Source organism: Chelonoidis abingdonii, chromosome 15 (assembly GCF_003597395.2).
Source record: "Chelonoidis abingdonii isolate Lonesome George chromosome 15, CheloAbing_2.0, whole genome shotgun sequence".
NCBI lineage: Eukaryota > Metazoa > Chordata > Testudines > Testudinidae > Chelonoidis > Chelonoidis abingdonii.
Window position 1 is genome coordinate 13679364 of NC_133783.1, and position 22236 is coordinate 13701599.

General features: G+C 42.8%; 1 protein-coding gene across 6 annotated transcripts in view; it reads left to right on the top strand.

The window, feature by feature from the left end:
• Window positions 1-14571: 14571 nt before the first annotated feature.
• The window catches only part of GRID1 (glutamate ionotropic receptor delta type subunit 1), an 890324-nt gene continuing 882659 nt past the window's right edge, over window positions 14572-22236 (top strand). For all 6 annotated transcript variants that reach the window (XM_075072547.1, XM_075072543.1, XM_075072545.1 and 3 more), the window contains exons 1-2: window positions 14572-14947; window positions 17540-17695. In XM_075072547.1, the coding sequence (XP_074928648.1) occupies window positions 14869-14947; window positions 17540-17695 (235 nt within the window). In that variant the 5' untranslated portion in view covers window positions 14572-14868. The remainder of the gene's footprint in view (window positions 14948-17539; window positions 17696-22236) is intronic.

Here is a 22236-nt window from a genome sequence, read left to right on the forward strand (position 1 = left end):
GGGCCCCATGCTCCCTCCCTGTGTGCAGGGGAGCAAAAATGGTCAAAGGTGCAGAGGAGCAGCTCACAAAAGCCATTTGCCCCTCAGCCCAGTCAGGTCTCTGTGGAAAGGGTGGGCACAAGGCAGGGTTGGGAACCTGAAGTAGGTTTCAGTCCCACAGCTGCATAAGCAGAATTCCATTTGGAGTTGATGCTATCAGGAATAGCAGTAGTTTCTATTCCATGTCTGCACACTCTTGAAGAGGGGAGTACCACAGGGTAACTTAATGGTAGCATGGCTTTAAAGGAGGACTTGATGTCAGAGAAAAACTCAGCATTGCTATAGAACTATCCTTTCCATTGAGTTAAAGCTTCCTTTCCCCACAGACTTTGAACGTTGCATGCAAAGCTGCCAACATGGTTGGCCTACATTGGAGTCAATGAGGAAATTTCCATCAACGTGGAAGACACGTGAATACACTATAGCTAAAGCACAAGCCACAGGGAATCACCAGAGGGCTGAAACTAAAGGAAGGAATTTAATTTTTTTGGAATGGAGGAAGCATGACACTAATGAGGCTGGTCAAATAAGGGGAATATGGTATTTAGAGATCAGTTTGAAAATTTGTTTTTTTATTTTTTTGTCTCTAATGTAGTTAATGGGAGCTGTGCCTTTAAGAACAGGTTAAGTTTTGCAAGAGTCAGAGAAATACGTGATAGATCTTGCTTGTGCTTCCAGAAAGTGGAAGACGCTGCTTGCATATGCTCTAAAAGGTCAGAACTCAATTTAATAAACTTACCTCATAACAAAACAAGCCTGTTTCCTGAAGGTGTAACACCTAGCAACTGAAAGCTTAGTAACAAGCAAAAGAAAGTGGTTTCTATAATGAAAGAAAGAAGAGCATGCTGCCTGCAACCATTTCTGCCCCCCCAAGAACTTGTCAACTTCTAAATTAACGATGAGAGTGAGTTTAACATGTTTGTATCAGAAAGTGACAATTGGCCTTCTAGACTAATCATTGGCACACTGTAATGTACATGGCTAGTAATGTGGCTAGTATTCTGATTAGCCAAACTTGAAGTATCCAAAACTCTCTTATCTAGGGTGACCAGACGTCCTGATTTCATGGGGACAGTCCCAATTTTTGAGTCTTTTCCTTATATAGGCTTCTATTACCCCCCACCTCCATCCCGATTTTTCACACTTGCTGTCTTGTCACCCTACTGTAATCTGAAACATGGGTGTGTCTCCCAATGTCCATCACTTACACTGAAATTTCATTCTATTGTCCAAAACCTTGATTATAGGAATGTATTTGATATCCCAGATAACATTTGGACAATCAGGATTGAACTGTATTTCCAGAACGTCCAAAGGGATTTAAGGAGTAACCAGCTCAACATCCTTCCCCTTCCCCAATCCCCAAATAGACCGTTAATTAGATAGCCAGCATTGTCTTCATTGACTAATGCTAGGCAATTAATTTAACCTAGTTTCTATAAATCAGTGGCTCACATTCTTTTGGAATAATTATTGTAATTTACCAGACTGAGGCCTTGTCTACACAACTTCTGTTGACTTAAGCAGTAATGTCACTCATAGGTGTAAAAAAACCCACCCCCCAGAGCTACATAACTTACAACAATTTAATGTGGTGTCTAAACTGCACTATGTTGGGAGGAGATGATCTCAAGTCAACATAGCTTCCGCCTCTCATTGAAGTGGATTAATTATATCAACAGGAGAGCACTCTCCCGTCGACTTATCACCTCTTTGCCAGACCTGCCAAATTGATGCTGCTGCACTGATTGTAGTGATACCGATTTAGCGCGGTAGTGAAGACCAGCCCTGAAACTCTACTGAATCTGCCAGTGCTAGCTGACATTCAGCCTCCAGAACAGGTTAGAATGTGCACAATTAAATAGGCGTCAATGATATAATATAGTCCAGCAGATAGACATATCTTTAAGGTAGGGTGAAGGACACATTGACATCAAGTAGTGCTTGAAAATTATTTTTCCTCCTATTTTGCATAAGGAATTGAACTGTACATAGACTTGTTGGAGCATTTTTGCATTTAGAATGGGATTTGGTTTGACCCTCAGAGGCACAAAATGAGAACTGCTGTGTCTAATCCACAAAGCTTTAATTCACGAGATCAGCGACCTCCCTTGCATGTTGGATAGGGAAGGTGTGAGTATGGGAACTTTACTATGTGTGAACTGCAGACTTATCCAAGGATGTCACTCTTGGACTACAAGGTGAATTTGCTGTATTTTAAAATGACTGAGCTAGGCATCAAACTATGGCTCCTATTCAGAAAATCAGTTAAACATGTGCTTAACTCTCATTGAAGTCAAGGGGACATAAGAACATACTTAAATACTGCCCTGAAATAGGGTCTTTATTTTGCTGTACCTGGCTGAGAAAAGCTGGAGTAAGTAAATACTTGGGCAACCATTTTCTTCTTACTGTTGGCTGGGAGAAAGGGTACTGTCCAGATGTTTGAAGATGTTTGGTAGTTGGGCTTACCTTTCCTTGACATGGTTCCCTGAAAGGGAAAGAAACTAGAGGTGTTGATACAGATACAAGTGCAGAACTGACTTTATCTTTTGGTCATCTGAACATTTAATGCCCTCTTGTGTGCTCTTTTTCTCTATCATTTAAGCATTTTTAAAGTTGCATAAATATGAAGTGCTGAGAGCTCATTTTGCTCAAATTACACTAATATAAATCCTGAGTATCTTCACTGAAATTGATGGAGTTACCCTTCATTTATATACTGGTCTGAGAGAGGAAAATTGCTGGACTAATGCAGGCCAAATCTGGCCTTAAAGTACCTGTCTTTCATGGGCCATATCCTGTCTTCACTTTTTTAAAGTGGAACTTCCAATTAATTTAATTACTTGAAAATCAATGGTGCATTATGTAGTTACATGTGATAAAATGATGACAAATCAACAAGCAATAAGAGATGCAAACTTGTATTCAGCTGTATAACAAAATACTAAATCAAGAGAACATTAAAATGTGTTTAATGGTGTGACATTGTATGGAATATGGGAGACACATTATGATATTATTAATGTCAATTGTGACCCAGTGTGCTTGAGGTAGACCTCACTGAAAATGCCAAAGTGAGGGCAGGCTGTGAAAGGGAGAGCAGATTCTCCCCAAACTGGTGATTAACACTGAAGTTCATGTTAGATTTACCAGCCAGTCACAAACTGTGCTCCTGATCTCCCACACTCGTTATCAAGAAGTTAAAAAAAAAAATAAATCACCCAGCATCCTTTATTGCATTCCATTTCTCTGGCTTCCACTCAGCACATATGTCCAGCAATTATTTAAAAACTCTGCTCACTTATACAAAATGTTCTCCTGACCAGGGCCAGTCACATTACCAGGTCAATATTAGTTTGGATCTTACCCAAAATAGCATGCTGCCAGCCAATCCTTTAGTATCTAACACTGAAGGTTTTACTATAAAAGAAGGAAGGGAGTTGTTAAATGGTCAAGCAATCAGATACATACATAAGACTACAAAGTCCATATATCAGGTTCTTATCAGCGTTGGTGAGTTTGCTAGTTTGAAAAGTCCTCTGGAACACATCCACGGCTTAGATAGGTCATTCAGTCCTTTGTTCAATGCTTCAGTCTGTAGAAAAGTTACTCCAGAGGTAAGAAGCAGGAATCAAGACAAAATGGAGGAGATGCAGCTGCCTTTAATATTCTTTTGCCCTGTGGCCTGTTCTTCCTTTGTCCCAAACACAAGCTGCCCAGCACATGGCATGGAAAAGCCTTGGAGTCCCCTGTCCATAGGCATGCCCCTGCTAGTCCTGCTGACTCATAAGGTGTATTCCATGGGTTCATTGTATTGTTGATGACCCTTGATGGTCCATTGAACAGGCTAGGCAGTGCTGATGCCAATCTGCCTGGAGTGTCACTCAGAGGCACAGCACAAGTTTGAAATACAAATATATCATACATATCTATAACTCATTATACAAAGGTGATGCAAACATATAAACAAGATCATCATACTTGGCAAATCATAACATTTTCACTGGCACCTTACATGGCATATCTGGTCAGATTCCTTGCAATTTTATAATATTGGTGTGATGCTGTGTGGAATATGGAAGTATCTGCTCCCCCTTTTGCAGCCTGTCTTGACATTGGCATTTTCAGTGAGGTCTACCCCAGGCACCCCGGGGTCACAAATTGTATGGTTAAAGCTTACATTTTTACTAAATATTAGTGATTCTTAAAGATAGAATAAAATCTTTGTGCTTTCAAAAACAGTAGTCACAGAGGCCGCACAGCCTCCCATTGAGGTGGGCAAGCACTATCTCCATTTACAGGCTGGCTAAATGAAGAAATTCAGTGACTTGTGCCAGTCAGTGTAGGCATGCTGCCCATTGCATTGACTTGTCAAACTCTGCTCCAGAGTCAAGGGTTATGAACCACATGGTTTTTATTTTAAAAGTTTACACAGTGAGTCCCAGAGCCTTGAAGTACAACCTGCTTTCGATCATAGTGTGATAGAAAGTTGTTTTTTCAAGTGTATTTTACCTCCTGCTCCATTTCTACCCATCCTGTTACCCCAGGTTCGCTTAAGTTTTGCTGGGCCTCTGAGTTAGCTTACCTCGGGCCTCTTATACTTTCTCTCCAAGAGTAGGTGGATTTGACTATGTTGTTTGTGGAGTAGTACCTCTAGCTCCATTTCCAGATGCTACCCGAAATACAGTAAATAGGAGGTGAATGGGCATCAGTCCCCAAGGGATGTGTAATCAAGAATTCTCAGGCATAACACATCACAGCTGGATAAACCCTACAGACAATAAATCTGAATAGTCTTTTGAATTTTTAATGGACTTGCTTCTTCAGGAGTGTGTTCACTATGGATATTCTAAGGCAATGGTATTCAGTTAGGGTCCTGTGTAGAGATAGATGGTCATATAGTGCTGGTTTTCCTCTTGTGTCTACTTGCTAAGCTGTAGTAAGACAACTGAAAAGTCATTTAAATACTTTTACATTGACATGTAAAGTATGAGGTTATATGATCATGAATGGGAAAGGAGAGGTTCTGCATGGTTATGAATGGATAGGGAAACAATCTCTCTCCTACAGCGTGGTCCGAACTATGAAAAACATGTGAATGCTTGAATGAGTTCACAGCAGGAGTGTCTGTGGAAACAGCTAATTTTAAGTGAGCAGTGTAGTATACGTGTGGAAAAGCAATTTGGAATAAGTGAATTTATCAGCACTGCAAACCAGACTAGGAATTTTGCTCTTCCAATCAGGGAGCAGAAACATTCTGTGTGATTTAGGTCACCTCTCAAAACTAGCAAGACAGTCTGAATATTAAATACTCGCACCCACAGTAAGTTCTCACAAATGAACTGCATCTAAGAACTATTTGTTTGAAATTATTAAAATAATTTCAACAGCAAGTAACCTGAGAAAATTGTGAGAAAAAAAGGCTAAATTTATATGTTATTGGCTACTAATTGTTGGCCCAGCTCTCTGCCACATACAGACCTAGCTTCCCTCCAGACTTGTAACGCTTCACTCTGTGAGGCAGTTAAAGGTCCTTTGTGTTCTAGTTTGTCCTTGAATTAGGATCCAAGCACAAGATTCATGCAACAGCTCATCCCATTAGTTAAAGTGATTCAATGACTGAGGTGGGAATAGAGCCCTGGAGCCTGTCTCCCCTGCTATATCAGCTAGAGATTACATTTCTGTTTAAGGAAACTCCATTTTCCAATCTTGTATTTAATAAATATTATGAAAGTTCAGCATATGGTTCAGCCTGATATTTTTTTTCTTGAAGACAGAAGTACAATAACCTAAGGCCTTTTCTAAGATAAGCTTTGGAGTCAGGTATACATTTTGAGTCAAGCTGATGTTTCTATTCTCAAGCCTTCACTTCGTCTGTTTTTGGAACTAATGGCATGAATGCTGAACTTGATGAAGAGCAGTCTTATACAGAATAAAACAAAAATCTGTGAGGGTATATTCTTCTCTTGTTCCACATAGTGACTGTCATTAATGTTAGTAGAATTACATGTGGGCACGGAAAGGCAAATATCCTGTTTTCAGCACCTACTTTGCAGAAGTTGTACAAAAACTTACTGAACAGAGAAGACTACACAACATGGCACTACCAGTCCAAAGAGAAACCTTGTCAAATTGAAGAATTGGTCATTGTAGTAGTCAGTAAAGACAATGTATTTTGATTTGATGGAAGGAAAGGATCGGATTTTCCCAATGTGGAGGTAAAACTACTTTACCCTTCTGTATCTTTCATGTGAGGCTTTCGGACTTTGTGTTACCACCACTACTGTGTGGTAGTATATCCAATTTATAAGTGTGCAAACTGAGTAGCAAAGTTGGGCCTTGCCCATGGTCCCAGGATTAATCAGTCTAAATTAGAATGAATGAATGAATAAAAAAAACAAAATAAATGCAGGAGCACTACTAGTGGCCTGCTGTTTGCATTTAGATGGCACAGCCAACCTATAATTTAGAGGAATAATAATCTTAAAGTAATAACTGTTTTTAAAAATAAACATACAGAAACAGATTTGAACACTATGATTTTTAAGGTGGATGGTGTCCCTTCTATAGGAGGAAAATATTTGTGATGAAGCGTCTATATGAAGTGTTGTAGGTGTCAAACATAACATGTTCTTCCTTAAGTAGAAACAACAGTTACATGTGAAGCTGGTTGATATAAATTAGAGCTCAGAGAACAAATGTTTTGGGGGTTTTTTTTGGTTTAGTTTCATTTTGTTAGTGTGTTTTGTCCATAAAAAATTAAATCTACCAAAATTTCAAAACATCAATTTGACACAAACTGAAAGGTTTGTTTTAAAAAATGTCAAAAGGAAATGTTTGACTTTTTCTTATTTTCTTTTGGCCAAAACCATTGACCAAATCAACACATATTTTCCAAATAGTTTTGGTCAACCCAAAACTGCATTTTTGGAGTATTAGTTTAAAAATATCTTCCCTTGTCTAGTATAAATCTCTGCCTGATCCAGAGTTTTGAATATGCAATAAAGAATGACTTCTCTCTTTGTTTGCTCCATCTGGTTGGACTCCAGGGGCTGTGCGTACTCTGCACATCTGATAATCAGGCTGCTCATTTAGGGTGTAATCCAAAGGCCATGGAAAGCAGTGAGAGTCTGTCTATTAACTTGAATGGGATTTGGATCAAGTTTTTCAGCACTTAAATATGGAGTTAGTTACCTAACTTGAGGCACCTATGTTGTGGGTTTTTTTTAATGGTTTAAACACTTTTAAATACTAGATGGTGTGATTATGACAGATGAGAGCAGAGGTTTCAGCACTTCTGTATGTTTGTGAGTGATAGTTACCCTTGATAAAATTCTGAATATCTTGGGGAGGGAGGAAACAGAGGAATTATATATATTTTTTCCTTTTCAAAAATTTGAGTGCAATGGGATTAATTCAGAAAACATCTTAATATAAAAATAAAATATTTTCATTTTTAGTTTTTGATTCTCATGTATTTCTCTGGATTAAAAATGGCAACTGTATCCTTCTCCCATTACACTCTTCCCACCTCCTCTATCCCCATAACAGTTCAAAACCCAGGCATTCAAAAACAGAGATTTGCAGTAGAACGTTGATTTTAAAGATTTTCCAATCAGAGACCAGAAACATGCCATGTAGGTTCTCTGTCCAAATAAAACAATAAAAATCAATATGCTGACGTGAAGGCAGAAGTTCTATCCAGTAATATTAATGTGCCTAAGGAAATGACACATGATTTTTTTGGCCACCTGTCCACATGCAAAACAAGGATAACCCTACTATGCTAATACATGGCTGGCCTTTAAGCTTCTGGACAGATCAACATGCAGTGCCATTAATGGTACTATATGAGCAAAAAAGACGACAATATCAGGGTTGTAATTTATGGCCTGCCAGGCATAAGTCTGCAGATAAGGGCTATACTTGCTGTAGCTCTGCATAAAACATACTGTCAATTTTGTTGATTTAATGACAATTAAATAAAGGCTATCAAATGTATTTTGTAGAAAGCTTTTATAGCAAACAGTTGTGAATAACCATGCTCCTTTTCAGTTTCTTCTGAATCTAAGTGTTTCTAAAACACAAATGCCTAGATGGAGATTAAATATACCACATAAAGCCATATTCCTCCTTGGACTAAATTAAGCATCTATTTATGCTCCTAGAAAAATGTGGGAGGCTGGAAAAGCCTACATGAGAGGGCTTGTTGTAAAGAAGTCTGCTTCAAAAACATAAATTTAGTTGGGAATTGGTCCTGGTTTGAGCAGGGGGTTGGACTAGATGACCTCCAGAGGTCCCTTCCAACCCTGATATTCTATGATAAATAAATTAAATAAATAGGGCATCAAATGGCACAGCTTGTGGGGGGGAGGGTACAAAAAATACTTCCGAGCATGATGCAACAAATATTGAACTGATGGAATTAACCAAACATAACATGAATTAAATCAAATACATGCTAAAGGCAAGTATGCATTCTGTTGAATCAAACCCATTAGAAATTTGGAAATAAAGTAGGCAAACTGCTATCGTGTTAAAAGACATCATCTTGAGCAGCATAGCGTCTGTATAACGAACTTTCATTTTGTTAGTAGACACACAACAAATTTAATCCAGAACATCAAGCATTCTATGAAAAATCTGATTTCAGAAGCCCCTCCTCACAGAGAAAATCCAGTCCATTATTCCTTCTGCACAATTTATCTTCCTATGCTAACAACCTTGGAAAAAGAAAAGTGGAGTTCACCAAAATAAAGGAAGGTGCAATAAAGCAATTTAAAATCAGAGAAATCAACAAAGAAGGAGGTGGATTTAAAAAAATTCCAGGAATCCTGTCCATCAAACTTGAGGCTATATAATGGGATTGGGGTTTCTGTAGTACTGTCCCCACCTAGGAATAAAGCTTTTACTGGAAAACCCAATAAAATTCTAATTTGCAAAGTAATTAAAAGCCTGCTTTCTGTTGTTTGCAAAAAATAAATTAAAATGCAGTAAACAGAATAATCTTGACTTCTTTTTTTTTAATTAGCACACACCAAGGAGGATTTATACTCCCTAGAAAAAGCAGCTAATGCATTGGGCTACTTGCTTCACATTATAGGAAACTCAAGAGGCGCTAGTAGTAGCAGTTCCTTTCTCTTTTGATAGGGCAGGGTGGGATAAAAAATATAAACTTTTTATGGGTCAGAACCTGAGGACCCAGTCACAGCTCCATAGCCTAGCCACGGTCTGTGCCTCCACCATGGGAGGCAAATCCCAAAGGACAGCCACCTCTGCTAACTCCCACCTCCTCCAATAGCAATGGGGCTACTCTAGAGCTGATCTGCCATTGTCCTTGAGCTAGAATTCCTGACTTTGCCCCCTTCCATATGTTGGAATGGAATTGCCAGGGCATGTCATTGGAGAAGATGATGCCTTGCTAGTCTCCCCAGCTAAGTGAGAGCTAAACAGTCAATGAGGGGACTGATTAGCCCCACCTCACCTCTGCCCAGTATCTGCACCAGAGCTGACAAATGCTCTATTGGCCAGAAGCACCCCTGATGGCAACTGGGGAAGCACATGAATTTCCCTGATCATGAACAATAGGGTTGAGTGTGTGGGTGAATGGAAGAAGGAGAAAATTGGTAAATAAGGTTGAGTGTATGTAGGGGAATTGGTGGGGTGCAGGAATCAGAGGTAACTTGTGGGTGGGAAGACAGCAGTGGGAGATATGATGATAAGCGCTAGATTGGGTGGTGGCAGGGGAAGGGTGAGAAAAAGTGAGGACTGGGACAGAGCTGTGAAGGAACAAGAGAAGGATAAATAGTGTATTCTTCCACCCCTGCCTTTTATTTTAGAGTGTTGCAGTTATTCATTCTGCAAAGGGGAGGGTAGTGGGAGATGGAAGAGTTGGTGCATCTCTCTCCCCTTCTTCCTACTTCCCAATCAAATTCCGTAATTTCTCCCCAAACATCCCATATTGGACAGCATCCCATTTTCACTTGGGAAAATTTGGTTTAGCAAAAGGGAGGATGGAAGGTAGAGGAAGGAAGAAGAAAAGGTGGAAGCTGAAGCCACGCCATTTACTTTTAGGTGTTAGGTGCCATTTTTAGCAAGGGCCTGTTGCAGAGCTCTCTCTCCTCAACAGCTTTGTGCACACCGTGGAGCATTTTAATCACACCGACATTGGTAGGCCCCCCATGGAATGGGCACCTTGTGCAGTTGCAGCTTTGGCAGCACGACTGGAACTAGCTGTAGAGTCCAGTGATGGCATTTGCTGTGCAGGAGAGAGAGTTCTGAATTCTAGACCTCTGCGGCTGGTAAGCCTTTCAGTCCACCTTTCTGAGACGTTCAAGATTTCTAATTCAATGAATTTTGCAGAGCTTCATTCAAACTGTGCTTGTAGAGTAGTCTAGCCCATCAGCATAAATTTCATTTCACATTCATTCTGACAACAGAACTATATACAGCAATATCTTATGATGGGTTAGCTTAAAATCATCAAGGTGGTTTGCAGAAGCATGTGAACTTATAATGGCACTCAGCACCACCTCTGTTGCCAAGGTATTGAACTTGGAATAGTGCAGTAGCAAAATACCTATTTCTAATGATACACTAATCTTCCACTGACACAGAAAATCCAGTGGTGTCCCTTATGTAATATGCAATGGCTCAGCCCCTACACAGTGATGATGGAATATTATGGTGAGTCATAATATTCTTACTATGCAAAATGCCTGCAAATGGATTAGCTTTTTAGCATGTAGTGCTGTGTCTGAACTATGTATAGCCATAGCAAAATGTGAGAGCTCTTCTGATTAGATGATGAATGGAGGAACTGAAATGACCTTCTATTTATATGGGGCCTAAAGAATTCAAATTCTGATGTACATAATTCTAATCTTATTTTGTTTCCCTTTGTAAAGAGCATTTTGAAAGCAAAGCCATCCAAACAAAAGATAAATACAAGCGGTGGGTTAATCGTAAGTGTTTTACTTAAAGCAAGAAAAAAAATCCAACATTAAGGTGTTGATCTTACAAGTCCTCCAAGTGCAGAATTCCTAATAAATCAATCATGCTCCTGCACATGATGGGATTGGACCAAACATTGATGCTTCTCCTCATTCATGGGTAGCTTTGGGAAGACAGAATGAGTCTACATACAGACCCCAAGCCTACACTGAGCTCTGTGTGTAAACCCCAGCACCCATGCAGAGCCCCACTGACCACAAGTGATGTGGCTGCAGGTTCGGCTTCTTCTTATTTCCCTCTGCCCTCTCCTTGTAGGCTGGCCAATTTTCAAAGGGAAGACTGGGGAACTGAAATCCAGGTGCTGGTTTGGGGCCACAATTAGCAGTCTGAGCACAATTCCAGTTTGAGTTCTGGTTTCCTTTATTAGCTGAGGTTGTATATTTACTTAAATTGTAATGCTGTTTTTATGGACGTGATAATGGGATGACTTTCTTTTAGGCATTATTTGTCTGTCATGTTGTCAGTTAGCAGAGACAAAAGTACATTCATTTTGGCAACTCTTCAGTTGGCCTATTTTTGCACAGTTTGAGCTCCCTTCCTTTCTTTCCCTACTCTTCCCTGTTGGGAATCAATCCTTTTATGTGGATGAAGTAGCTTGCACTTCAGTTTCCCTTCTAATTTATTTGGCTGGTGGATTCTTCGTCAGTTTTAGTTGAGAAGTTATGCATTCCTGTTTTATTATTTACTTATTACAGCAATCCCTAGAGACCCCAGCTGAGGTTAGGGACCTACTGTAGAAGTACTGTGCAAACACACAATAGGAGACAAACTTGCTCCAAAGAGCTTGAAGTCTAAATGAATGGTGTTTGGTTGCCTTTATAAATAGATAGGATGACATTTGTAATTCTATAGGGCCTTCTGTCTGAGGATCCCACCACACTTTACAAACTTGAGGGAACTACCTCCCACACAATGCTATATTGTTAACCCCATTTTCCAGATAGAGGAACTAAAGCAAAGAGGTTATATGATGGAATTATTTTCTTCCCAGACATCCCATATGCATACTACAGTGTAATACACATGACTGCAGTGAATATGGGTGTTTAATTTCACAGTTAACCAGAAGAATAGCTCTGTGCCCTTCTTCACAGCATCAGTCAGTAAGTGTATATTGATTTGAAACAAATGTAAATTAGAATTAATTTTTACTTGCTAAAGTAGTCAGATAAGGAAAGTTTCTATTGATCTTTGTCCTAGAAGCCAATTATCTGGATTAAATGTTTTTATTCCATGGATTACTCAGTATGGTATTTAATCGTTTTGCACTGATCAATGGGAAACTGTATATGTAAAACCAAAACGCTATAAGTAAGAATAGTTAGAATGTGATTTATTCTAAAAAGTGTATCTTGTTTCATTTACCCCCTGCCTCTTCCTGATCAAAAGCTGTGACTATAACAAACTCAATAGCAAGCTTACACAGACCAGTGAACAGGGATCCTCCCTGGCACCATTTCAATTTCATCTTCCTTTTCCTTTACTCTACTCAATCCATTTGTGTTTCCTCCCTCACCCAGGACTGGAAAGCTTACCTGTTTTAACTCCCCCTTATTGTCAAGCGTTTTTGTGGTAATGCTCTCTGCAGGACAGAAGCTCATAGCAGCAATCTCTCTAGTTAGTCCAAAGTAACTGGAGAAATGAATACTAAATAAACAAGGTGATGGTTATAAAAAGTATGCTCCATTGAGCTGAAATTACTAGTGCAATAGAGGACAGGGGAAATGGACCAGTGGAATATTATATAGAAAAGCCACTAATTTAGGTAGTCTGTAGACAGATTCCTTGATAGCAAACAAGCAGAGGCCAGATCCTGCTTCCATTGAAGTGGGTGGGAGTTTTGTCATTGACTTCAATAGGAGAAGGATCTGACTTTAATGTTTTACTCCTAGTCTCTGCACTTGTAGGATGACTGACCTCCAGTCATCTTTGTTCGGCCTCATAATATCCAAACACTGTCATTACATGTTTCTATGGCTAAAGTAGTCCAGGCTTCAGCCCCAGAGCGATTTAATCATCTTGGTAACATCCTGCTCTCAACTCATTTTCCTGGCAGTAGTTTTAATTACGTTTCAGGCTCCTGAATGAATTTGTTTTCCCGGGATCCTTGTCATATTTAAACTCTTATCACGTCTGGATGCCTGCAATCACTGATGCATTTGTTTTAGGGGATGAATTAGTCTTCTGAGCATGTCCAATTTATGAATTAGATTTCATTGAAAGCTTAAACCGAGAGAGAGAGAGAGAGCACAGCTTTGTGGTACCACTTTCCCAGTGTGCGGGAAAACATCACGTTTTCAGTTAGATCGTCAACGGGGAATAAGATCCTGGTCTTGAGCTTGGAACAGGAACCCTGGAATGTCCTACCCTCCACAGCAGCATCTTTATTACACCAGCTACGCGCGTTCCTGTTCCATTTTACTCTGCAACACGATACAATTTTGTCACTGAAGTTCAAAAGCCAGGAACTAAGTATTAAGATTTTCTAAATCTGCGGCTTCCATTCACCCTTGCCTTTTCCCCAGAGCTGTTTATTTGTTATACTAATGACGCCACTGATTGATGAATAAAGTTCCCCCCCTTTGGGGTGAGGCGGAACCCCCAATTTTTAATGCAGCTAGTTACTCCAGCTTCAAACTTTTAGCCGGCGCTTCCCTTGCGAGAGGGTGGGTGCGGGCAAACGCCGAAACCAAATAAAGCAGCCGGGCTGCTATTCAGAGGCTAAGTTTCCAGACTGGCCAGGAAAAGGTCAGTCAGATTTCCAGGTAGTTCAAGGAATCAAACCCCCCTATAGAGGCGGGCTCCCAAATCTTCGTTAACGGCGCTCTGAACTTCGGTCCCCTCCACAGTGATGCCGGGGAGAGGGGGACACAGAGTCCTGGGGGAAGGCTAGTGCCAGCGTCCTCTGACCTCTTCAGCACCGGGAAAGCTGGGTTGAACGGAGGCGCATGAGTGGATAGCGTCTGCTGGGAGTAAAGCAAGCCTGGGCAGCTGGTGGATACGTGCATCTCCATGAAATCCGCAATAGCCTGGGGAGGAAAGCTGTTCCCCACAAGTGATGATGGGGCGCTTTCCCCTGGCAACCGGCGAGTTGCTGGGATCAGCTAGGATTCCCCCCTTTTTGTTAGAGCGCCTCTTCGTCCCTCTCTGCTCTCTGCCGGACAGACTGTGGTCAGATTCATTGATCCGGCATAGATCTTTCTCTCATATCTCAAACTCCTCTTCCCGTTGAAAGCCTCCTACCCGCCCCCCGCGGCTCTGTCGCCACAGACCTTTTCCCCCATCCTGTGCAATCGGAGCCCTTCTCTCCCCATCTCCTCGTGCCACCCCCTCCAGCCCCCGTTTTTGGCTAGGCTCCTGGATGCAACTGGGCTCCACTGTTCCCCTCCTCTACGCTCCTCTTACCATCTCCCCGTGCGTTTCGCCCAGACTATATTGAGTGGTGAGTCTCTGCAATCACGTGATCTGTGAGGGGGGGGGGCGGTCCTCCGCAGTTTGCTGTGTGCTGGGGCTCAGACACACACAGAGTGGAGAGGAGCTGCTGCTGAAGTCTCTGCCCTGCTGCTGCTGCTTCCTCGCAGACACCCAGGATCTATCCATCTGCATATATTTTTAGCCCCAACCTTTTTCTTGCTGTCGTCCCTCTGCTTTCCCGTTCTCTCCATCGTCTCAATCTTGGAGAATTCTTGGGGTTTCGGGGTCTGGGATTTTCTGATTTTTTTTTTAATCTGGGTACCTTTCCTCCCCTCTTCTTCTCCCCCATCTCTGTCTCTCCATCAAACCCGGGCTGATGTGCTCCGCGAGAGGCTGGAAATGGAAGTGGTGATGCTCTGGCTTTTCCCCTGGATATTTCAGTGCGTTTCAGTGCGGGCGGACTCCATCATCCACATTGGTAAGAAGGGGGGATGAGGGGGCAGAAAGCAACAAATACAAGAAAGGGATGGTGTCTCCTTAAAACCCCATCATGTCATGGGCAGAGGGCGAGGGAGCCCCATTAGCTCCCCAGCGAGGGGGGCACAAAAGCCACCCGAATCCTCTGAATTGCAAAGTTAGCAGCGAGATGAGGAAGCGACTGTGGGGGTCCCTTTTGGTTGCAAGGATGCTGCGAGCACGTTAGCACTGAATCGCAGCAGGGGTTTCTCTGGAGACAGGACGCAGGTTTGCTGCTGCCGTTTCTCCGGTTGTACTAAATGCTGGGCTCAGACCTGTTTGCGTGCGAGGTTTTCTCTTCCCCAGCCACCCGCAGTAAACAAGGCAAGATAGAATAGGAACCATCCCGTAGGGGAAACTTTCCAAAAATCCCTCCACCCTCGGTCCCCCTTCCCCAATCATAGCAGATGCCACTATAACGGGAATGCAAGAGGGATAAATTGGCTGGGAAAAGGTTAGGAGACGCTAGATGCGCAGTAGCAGTGTGTGCGTGCGCGCAACTGTTGTGTTTTGAATAAGGGCTCATTAAAACCTTTGGGCTGCGAGGCTTGAAGTCTCCAGCGAGGAGAAACCTGGCTCTGCAGTGGGGGGAGATGAGGGAGGGAGAGGCTGGGGCAGTGGAGCATGCAGGATGGGTAAGTTTTGTGGCTTCTAGGAGCAGGGTAGAGGAATGTCCAAGGAAAGTCTGGGCGGCAAAAGGCAAAGGCTCTGCAGTCACCCTTTGGCGGGTGTCGAAAGGTACCGGCAGGAATTAAGATGGTGGCGGGGGAAAGAGAGGGACAAGATCCTCCACAAATCCCTCGGGCTTCTGGCAGATGAGAGGGGAGGAGATGGAGGGGGGGGGGGAATGAAGAGCAGTGATTCCCATCCGCCTTTAGAGGAGGAGGAGGAGGAGGAAAATCCTTAGGGAGGAGAGAGAGAAGCCATGGAGCAGGAGAGGCTGGGTGGGAGTTTAGTCCGGAGCTAGAGAGCGCGCGCCTGTGCCCTGATGAACACGGAATGGAACAAGTTTGCCCCCTCCAGGCGCCACGCGTGAGGGGGTAGGGGTGAGCGTGTAGGTAAATGTGAGGGTGGGGACCGAGTTTGAACCACCTGACGTGGTGGCGGCGAGGAAAACAAGGATGCTCAAACACCAGCCCTGTAAAACAAGCAGGAGGCTGAGGGCCGGAGCCCACAGCATTGCGGATTTAGCCGAGAAAAGGGACCGAGTCAACTTTGCCTGCTGCGCGAGGAAAGCCCTGAGCTCCCCGTGAATTCCGAGGGGGAGGGGGGCGGCGGGGAAGCCCTGGTTGAGTCTCATCCTCGCAGGCGCTGGACACACTTACAGGATTCCAGCTGCACCAGCAGCACGTTGTTCACCTTGGAGGCAACTCGAGATTTCGGATTTTTTTCGCGATGTGCTGAAGAGGAGGAAAGCGCGCCTCATTTCTCATCGGTGGAGCTTGAGAGAGGGGAGTCCAGAGACACAGCAGGTGGTGGAGGCCAGACGTCCATAAAGCCTCTGTCTGTTTGCCCTTTGACTGCCAATGGACAAGGTGAAGGCCAGCTATAGATCTGTGGCTTGTATTCCTGCCCACACTTAGTGTTATTTTTGCGCCTCTTCCAGAAATAAGGGCTCCAAAAGAGTGAAGGGGAAGAGCCTCTTGAACTTGGATTTGCGAATTTACACACGAATCTTTGTAAGGCTTCATGACACAGCTGGTGTGAATGAGCAATATTGTATCAAGGAGGGAAGTGACTTTTTAAAATCCTTTAACCTAAAAAATCCTTGATTTGCATAACAACATAGTAAACGTAATGTGCACACACACGCTCCCGTAGTCAGAGTATATTATGTAACACAGCTCGCCAGATGTTTTCATGTTAACTGGATAAACACGGCCCTGAAACTAGAAGCTTTCAGGTTACTGAACGCACAGGCTGACTCTAAATCAGTATGTGTTTGTGTATGCAGCAGGGACTCAAAACCCCAAACAATGACAAACTTAGGTGAACAGCAGAAAAAACCCAGGGCAAAAGTTGGTTGTGTTTCTAACACCTCTCCCTTTCTATTACATTCAAACTCACAAAGCAATTTTTTTCTAGGGGTTTTGGTTAAAAACCAGTAAATGACGGTTTGTGAAAAATACACATTGGGCAAGAAAAGGCTTCATGATGCAAGTCTAGTTGTGCTGCACCTATCCATTGCAGTCAACTCATGCGGAATGAGTCCTTGAAGACTCTGTGTGTGTGATTTATTGCGCCTGAACAATACATGCCTGTGTATGATTACCGATAAACCTGGGAGCAAGGAAGCTGTTTTCTGTTAACTTGTTTTGAAATTCTTCCATGGACCCGAGCTCAACAACGTTCTCAGTGCCACACTGAACTGGCCGTGTTAAAGCACAGCACTCGAGGGTAGAGAGGTAGCTGATTTATATAGATGTATATACATGAAACTTTAGGCACGGGGAAATAAACTAGAATAGTTATGGAGCCTCCCCATCTCCCCATTAACTCCCCCACCCCCTGTCCTCCTGGAGGAGATCAAATTCTGATGTGATCATGCCAACAGGTGCCATTTTTGAAGGAAATGCTGCCAAGGACGACGAAGTCTTCAAGCAGGCGGTGTCCGATCTGAACCTCAATGACGACATTTTACAGAGCGAGAAAATCACGTACTCCATCAAGCTCATAGAAGCCAACAATCCCTTCCATGCGGTGCAGGAAGGTAAGCGCCGCGGGACCCGGCTCGGCTCAGACGGGCTGCGAGGGCTTCGCAGAGCCCCGGCTGCTGGGCGCGGGGAAACTGTACTTCTGCTTTGCGCGTCTGTTGCAGGTGTTTCTCACGGGCCCGGGCTGACTCGCCTTCCCGCCCGCGGGCGTTATCTTCCCCTCTAATAATACACTGAGGGTGGGGGATGTTGGCTCCAAAGAGCAGTTGAGTTCCCGCCCCCCATCTCCTGTCTTTTACTGTCAAGCTTGGCAGGGCTGCTGGAGCCCTGTGCGCTAGGTGCGCGATCGGGGTGCAGGCGGGTGCCGGCTGTTCTCTTCCGAAGGCGCAGGCAGCTCTGCTGGTGCTGGAAACTTTCCGGTGGCCGAAGGTTGGCGCTGTTTCCCAAGGAAAGAGCCCAGAGCGGGAAGCTGCCTGGCGCTGCCGTGCCTGCTCGCGGAGAGCTGGCAGTCGTGTGAAACGCCTTCCCAAGCAGCAGCCGCTCGTAGTGCGTGTGAGCTGCCGGGCAGGCAGGGCAGCGCACGTGTGTCCGGGGCAAAGAACACGAGGATCTGGCCTGTTGCCCCGTGTCTCACTGGGCAGGTCTCTCGCCGCAGGGCCAGAGCAGTGGCGGGTTTCAGGCGCTGTGGGGTGCGCTTGGTGAGAGCCGGGAAGGAAGGCAGCTCAGGCGCTGCACAGAGGCGATTTCGCTCAGCCTGGCAAGGGCGATCCGGCTGAGGAGCCCTTCCCTGGGGAAGGGAGAATGTGAGCACGGGGCTTCGAGTTGCAACAGGTGCAGGAGCGAAGGGCACCTGAAAGCCCCACTCACTGTCAGATGCTTCGGATGTTATTTATTGGGGGGAGGGAGGGACAGCGAGGGGTCAAACCACCCTCCGATAATTCTGCGATGTAAAGTCAATTCAGTGAGATCCAGGGAAATCTAAGACACTGACGAGAGAATATCGGAAGTGGAGCCTGCAGGTGCATAAGGGAACAATTCCTTTCTACGGGAATAAAAGGGCCCTGGTAGTTACAATGCGATGTCCCTGAAGGATTCAGAGTGAGTGTGGGTTGGGCTAGTTTTACCTTTCTCATTTCGTTTGTCTCCTGACTTGAACTCCCCATGTCTGTAGAGGGGCGCAGAGCAGGGGTCTTGTGCCTGCGTGAGGTCTAGTAACTCCAAAGATTGCTTCAAAGAATGTGAATGGTGAGACACAGTCTGAGCAGTCTTGGTAAGAAACCAAAACACATTATTGGTGCCCAAACGTTTAGGCTGCCTCTAGCCCCCTTCTGCTATCTCTAAGGTCTGTCCTAACTTGTTGCTGGGTGAGAGAGAGCTGAAAATGGAAGAAAATATTAAACATCAATAAAGAGGCTGAGTGCTGCAATGCGCGGGGACTGCACTATATGTGAGAAGTTGTGCAATGTCAGGGGCCTTGAAGCCCCCACTGTGAAACGATGGTGCTTAGCCAGAGGCTTCAGGCTTTTTTCTCCCTGCCTGAAAGTGAGTTTTGATTCAAAGAGTGAGGGATAGTCTGATTTTAGATATGTTTAGATTTTACCAGTCACAGAGAGGATCAAATACAGCTGGACTAAAATAAGGACTGGTTGAGAGATTAAGAGGAAGTCTTTTGGGAATGGAGATGATGCTGTCCTTGTAGTCTGCTGTTGTGTTTAATAATACTTTATTATCGTGTTAACCACCTATTGTGTGGATGAATGGAAAAGTAAGTTTTTAAAGTAGGGAGAAAACGGGGAAAGTGGTTAGAAAAACAGCTGTTTTATTTCACAGTCTTTGAGCCCACTGAGATTTTACGTGTGGATTAAATGGGGTAGCTGAACTGGCTGATCATTTTCCTAGCGTTTATAAGATCTGACAAATAGTTACACAGGTAAATCATTTCGATTAGCTTTTATTGCAAAGGAAAATGTTTGCCTTTACAAGTAAGACTTTAAAAAGATGTTATTGGGGTTTGATGAAGAAGCCAAGGTTGATTATTGCCTGGGTAATTTCAGCAGCAGTGTTTCTGAGTAATAATTATTCTAGAAAAGAGAGCTATTTATATACCCTGACAAGAGTATTTTTAAAAATGACTCATCACTAGTCTTATCCTTAATATTACAGAGCACAGGGTTAATAATGTTTTCCTGTGTGAAAATTTGCACTCATACATATGTATTTATGTGTAACTTGTGTACATGCATATTATGGTTACAAAATTGCATCAAATATTCATTTTCATAGACCCCAAACAATTCCTTCTGACATCTTTTTACCACCATGCATGCTTCTTTGCTATCACATAAATCCAAGACAGCAACAAAATAAACCTGTTTGGGGGACTGATCCGAAGCCCATTGACATAGATGGCATTTGTTCAAAGGCTTTGGATCAGGCCTTACATTCTTGAAAAGGGGGCAAGAAAGGTGCTTGTGACTAGGGAAAAATACATAGTCACAAACTATGGGATAGCAGGGTTGATTATTGGCAAAGACTAACTGAAAGATCAGCTCTTCCTACATTTGCAAAATGTCGGTGTCTTATATTGGAGTTTATTCATATTCATGGAAGTGACAGGAGTTGGCTGGCTGAACAAGTGCTTCCAACAGCGTATCCTCTTCTCAAAAGTAAAAGGTTTAAACTACTTTGGTCACACTGGGATATAAACTGACAGTCTTGTGGACAGCAAGTCCAACTGCTCAGCTTGTTCTGAGGAACTTGACCAAACTAGAGAATACTTCTTGACTTGGTAGTTTTCTTATTTTTCCTTTTAATTCTGCAGGAATAGGAGTACCTCCAGGAAAGAAGAATATTTCCAAAGTAATAATTCACTGTGAAAACTGTGCATTGAAACCCCAGGAAGGATTCTGGTCAGACTTTAATCTCTTTGGTACAGATCATTAGGCACCACAGCATATCTTCAGTGCCTGAAAAAGTGTAGGACCCAGATTTTCTTTGAGATGCACCTAAATTTAGAATAATTTCCTGATCACATGCTGGAGACCAGAGGAAATGTGGAATAAATGTTACAATTACATTGAAAAATCATCCTTTGTCACCTAGCTGTTGAGGCTTGTGGGACCTCAAAACAATCCTATCTTCATCCTGTATGTCAATATCTTGCCACAAAGGGTGAATTAAAAACTGAGTGGCAGCTTTATTGGTTCAAGTCAGACTCTCCCCCACTTTTTGGGGGTTTGAATTTCTTTCATTTGCAACTGTTATTCAATATGCTGACAGAATGATGCATGGGATTCACTAGTAACCATTCTATTTGTATGGTGCAGTATCTTTCTGCAAAATAATAAATGGTGTCAGTCTTACTATTCAAAGTTCCATTGTAATCAGTTATGCAGATGCCCTACTCATTTCACTAGGACTTTGCTTACAGTAGTCAAAATAACCTGGAGCAAATCAGCTGCTCAAACTGCTCACAGAATGTTGCTATTACTATATAAAATGCACCAACACCCACATTATTCTTCCTATGCAATGTCTTTCTAAGCGGTGCCATGGAAATCAGTGTTGTAAACGTTAGATTCATTGTAATGGGACTCTGTGTAGTACAAAACGATTTGGAGTAAAAATAGTCCAGTGTGTTACTACTGCCAGAGTAGCTCACAGAATCAAACCAAGCACACAATATTATTTTTTTGTTTCAATACCTTTATAAACAGTATTACCCAGTAACACTGTGAATTATTCCTGAGGTCCTACTTAAATCAATGGTGCAAGCAGGCACTTCGTTTCAGAGGTACTAAAGTAATATTATGAAAAGTAAACACTCCATGTGACAAGATTTATTAACGGTAACAAGAATTTAATTTCTGATTATTTTTTAAATGCACTTGGGTTGATATTTAGTATATTGGTAAGGTTTTTTGCAGGGGGAGGAAAAAAAATTGAAAAGCAGCAGTATTTTTTCAATAGGATTAGTTCACTTTCAGGAGTAATGGCCTACTTAAAGTATTTTATTTGCCAAAACCAAGCCATTTTTGACACAAGAGATATACAGATATACCTTAGACATTGGAAAAAGCTATAGAGACCTTTGCTCAACAGAATACAGTGATGGCGAATGCCCAGTAACTGCAATAGGTAAATGAGAGCTCCCTCTCTCTCTAGTCTCTCTTTAGGTGGACTTCCATGCTAATGGGCTTATAGATGTTTGAGCATAACAGTTAACATGGAGCCTAATTCTAAAACATGATCCTAGGTGGGTCAGCATGCATCTTGTGGGGAAAACTTCCTCTTACGACTCAGTAATAATTTGTACTACAGTCGTGCCTAGTTGCCAATGGTCAAGGCCTCATTGTGCTCAGGGTTGTGCAAACAAGCAGTAAAGAGACAGTCCCTGCTCCACAGAACTCACAATCTAGTTTTATAACAAGATGCAACAAGTGGATGAAACAATCAAATGGGGGCAGCGGAGAAGTATGACATAACAGTGAAATCTGGTGTCTTTCATGTATGTATAAAATAGGACTTGATTTTATATTTGTGCTCATGTACTGGCATGGCACTTTGTGGAGTATGGTCTTTATGCCTATGACAATTA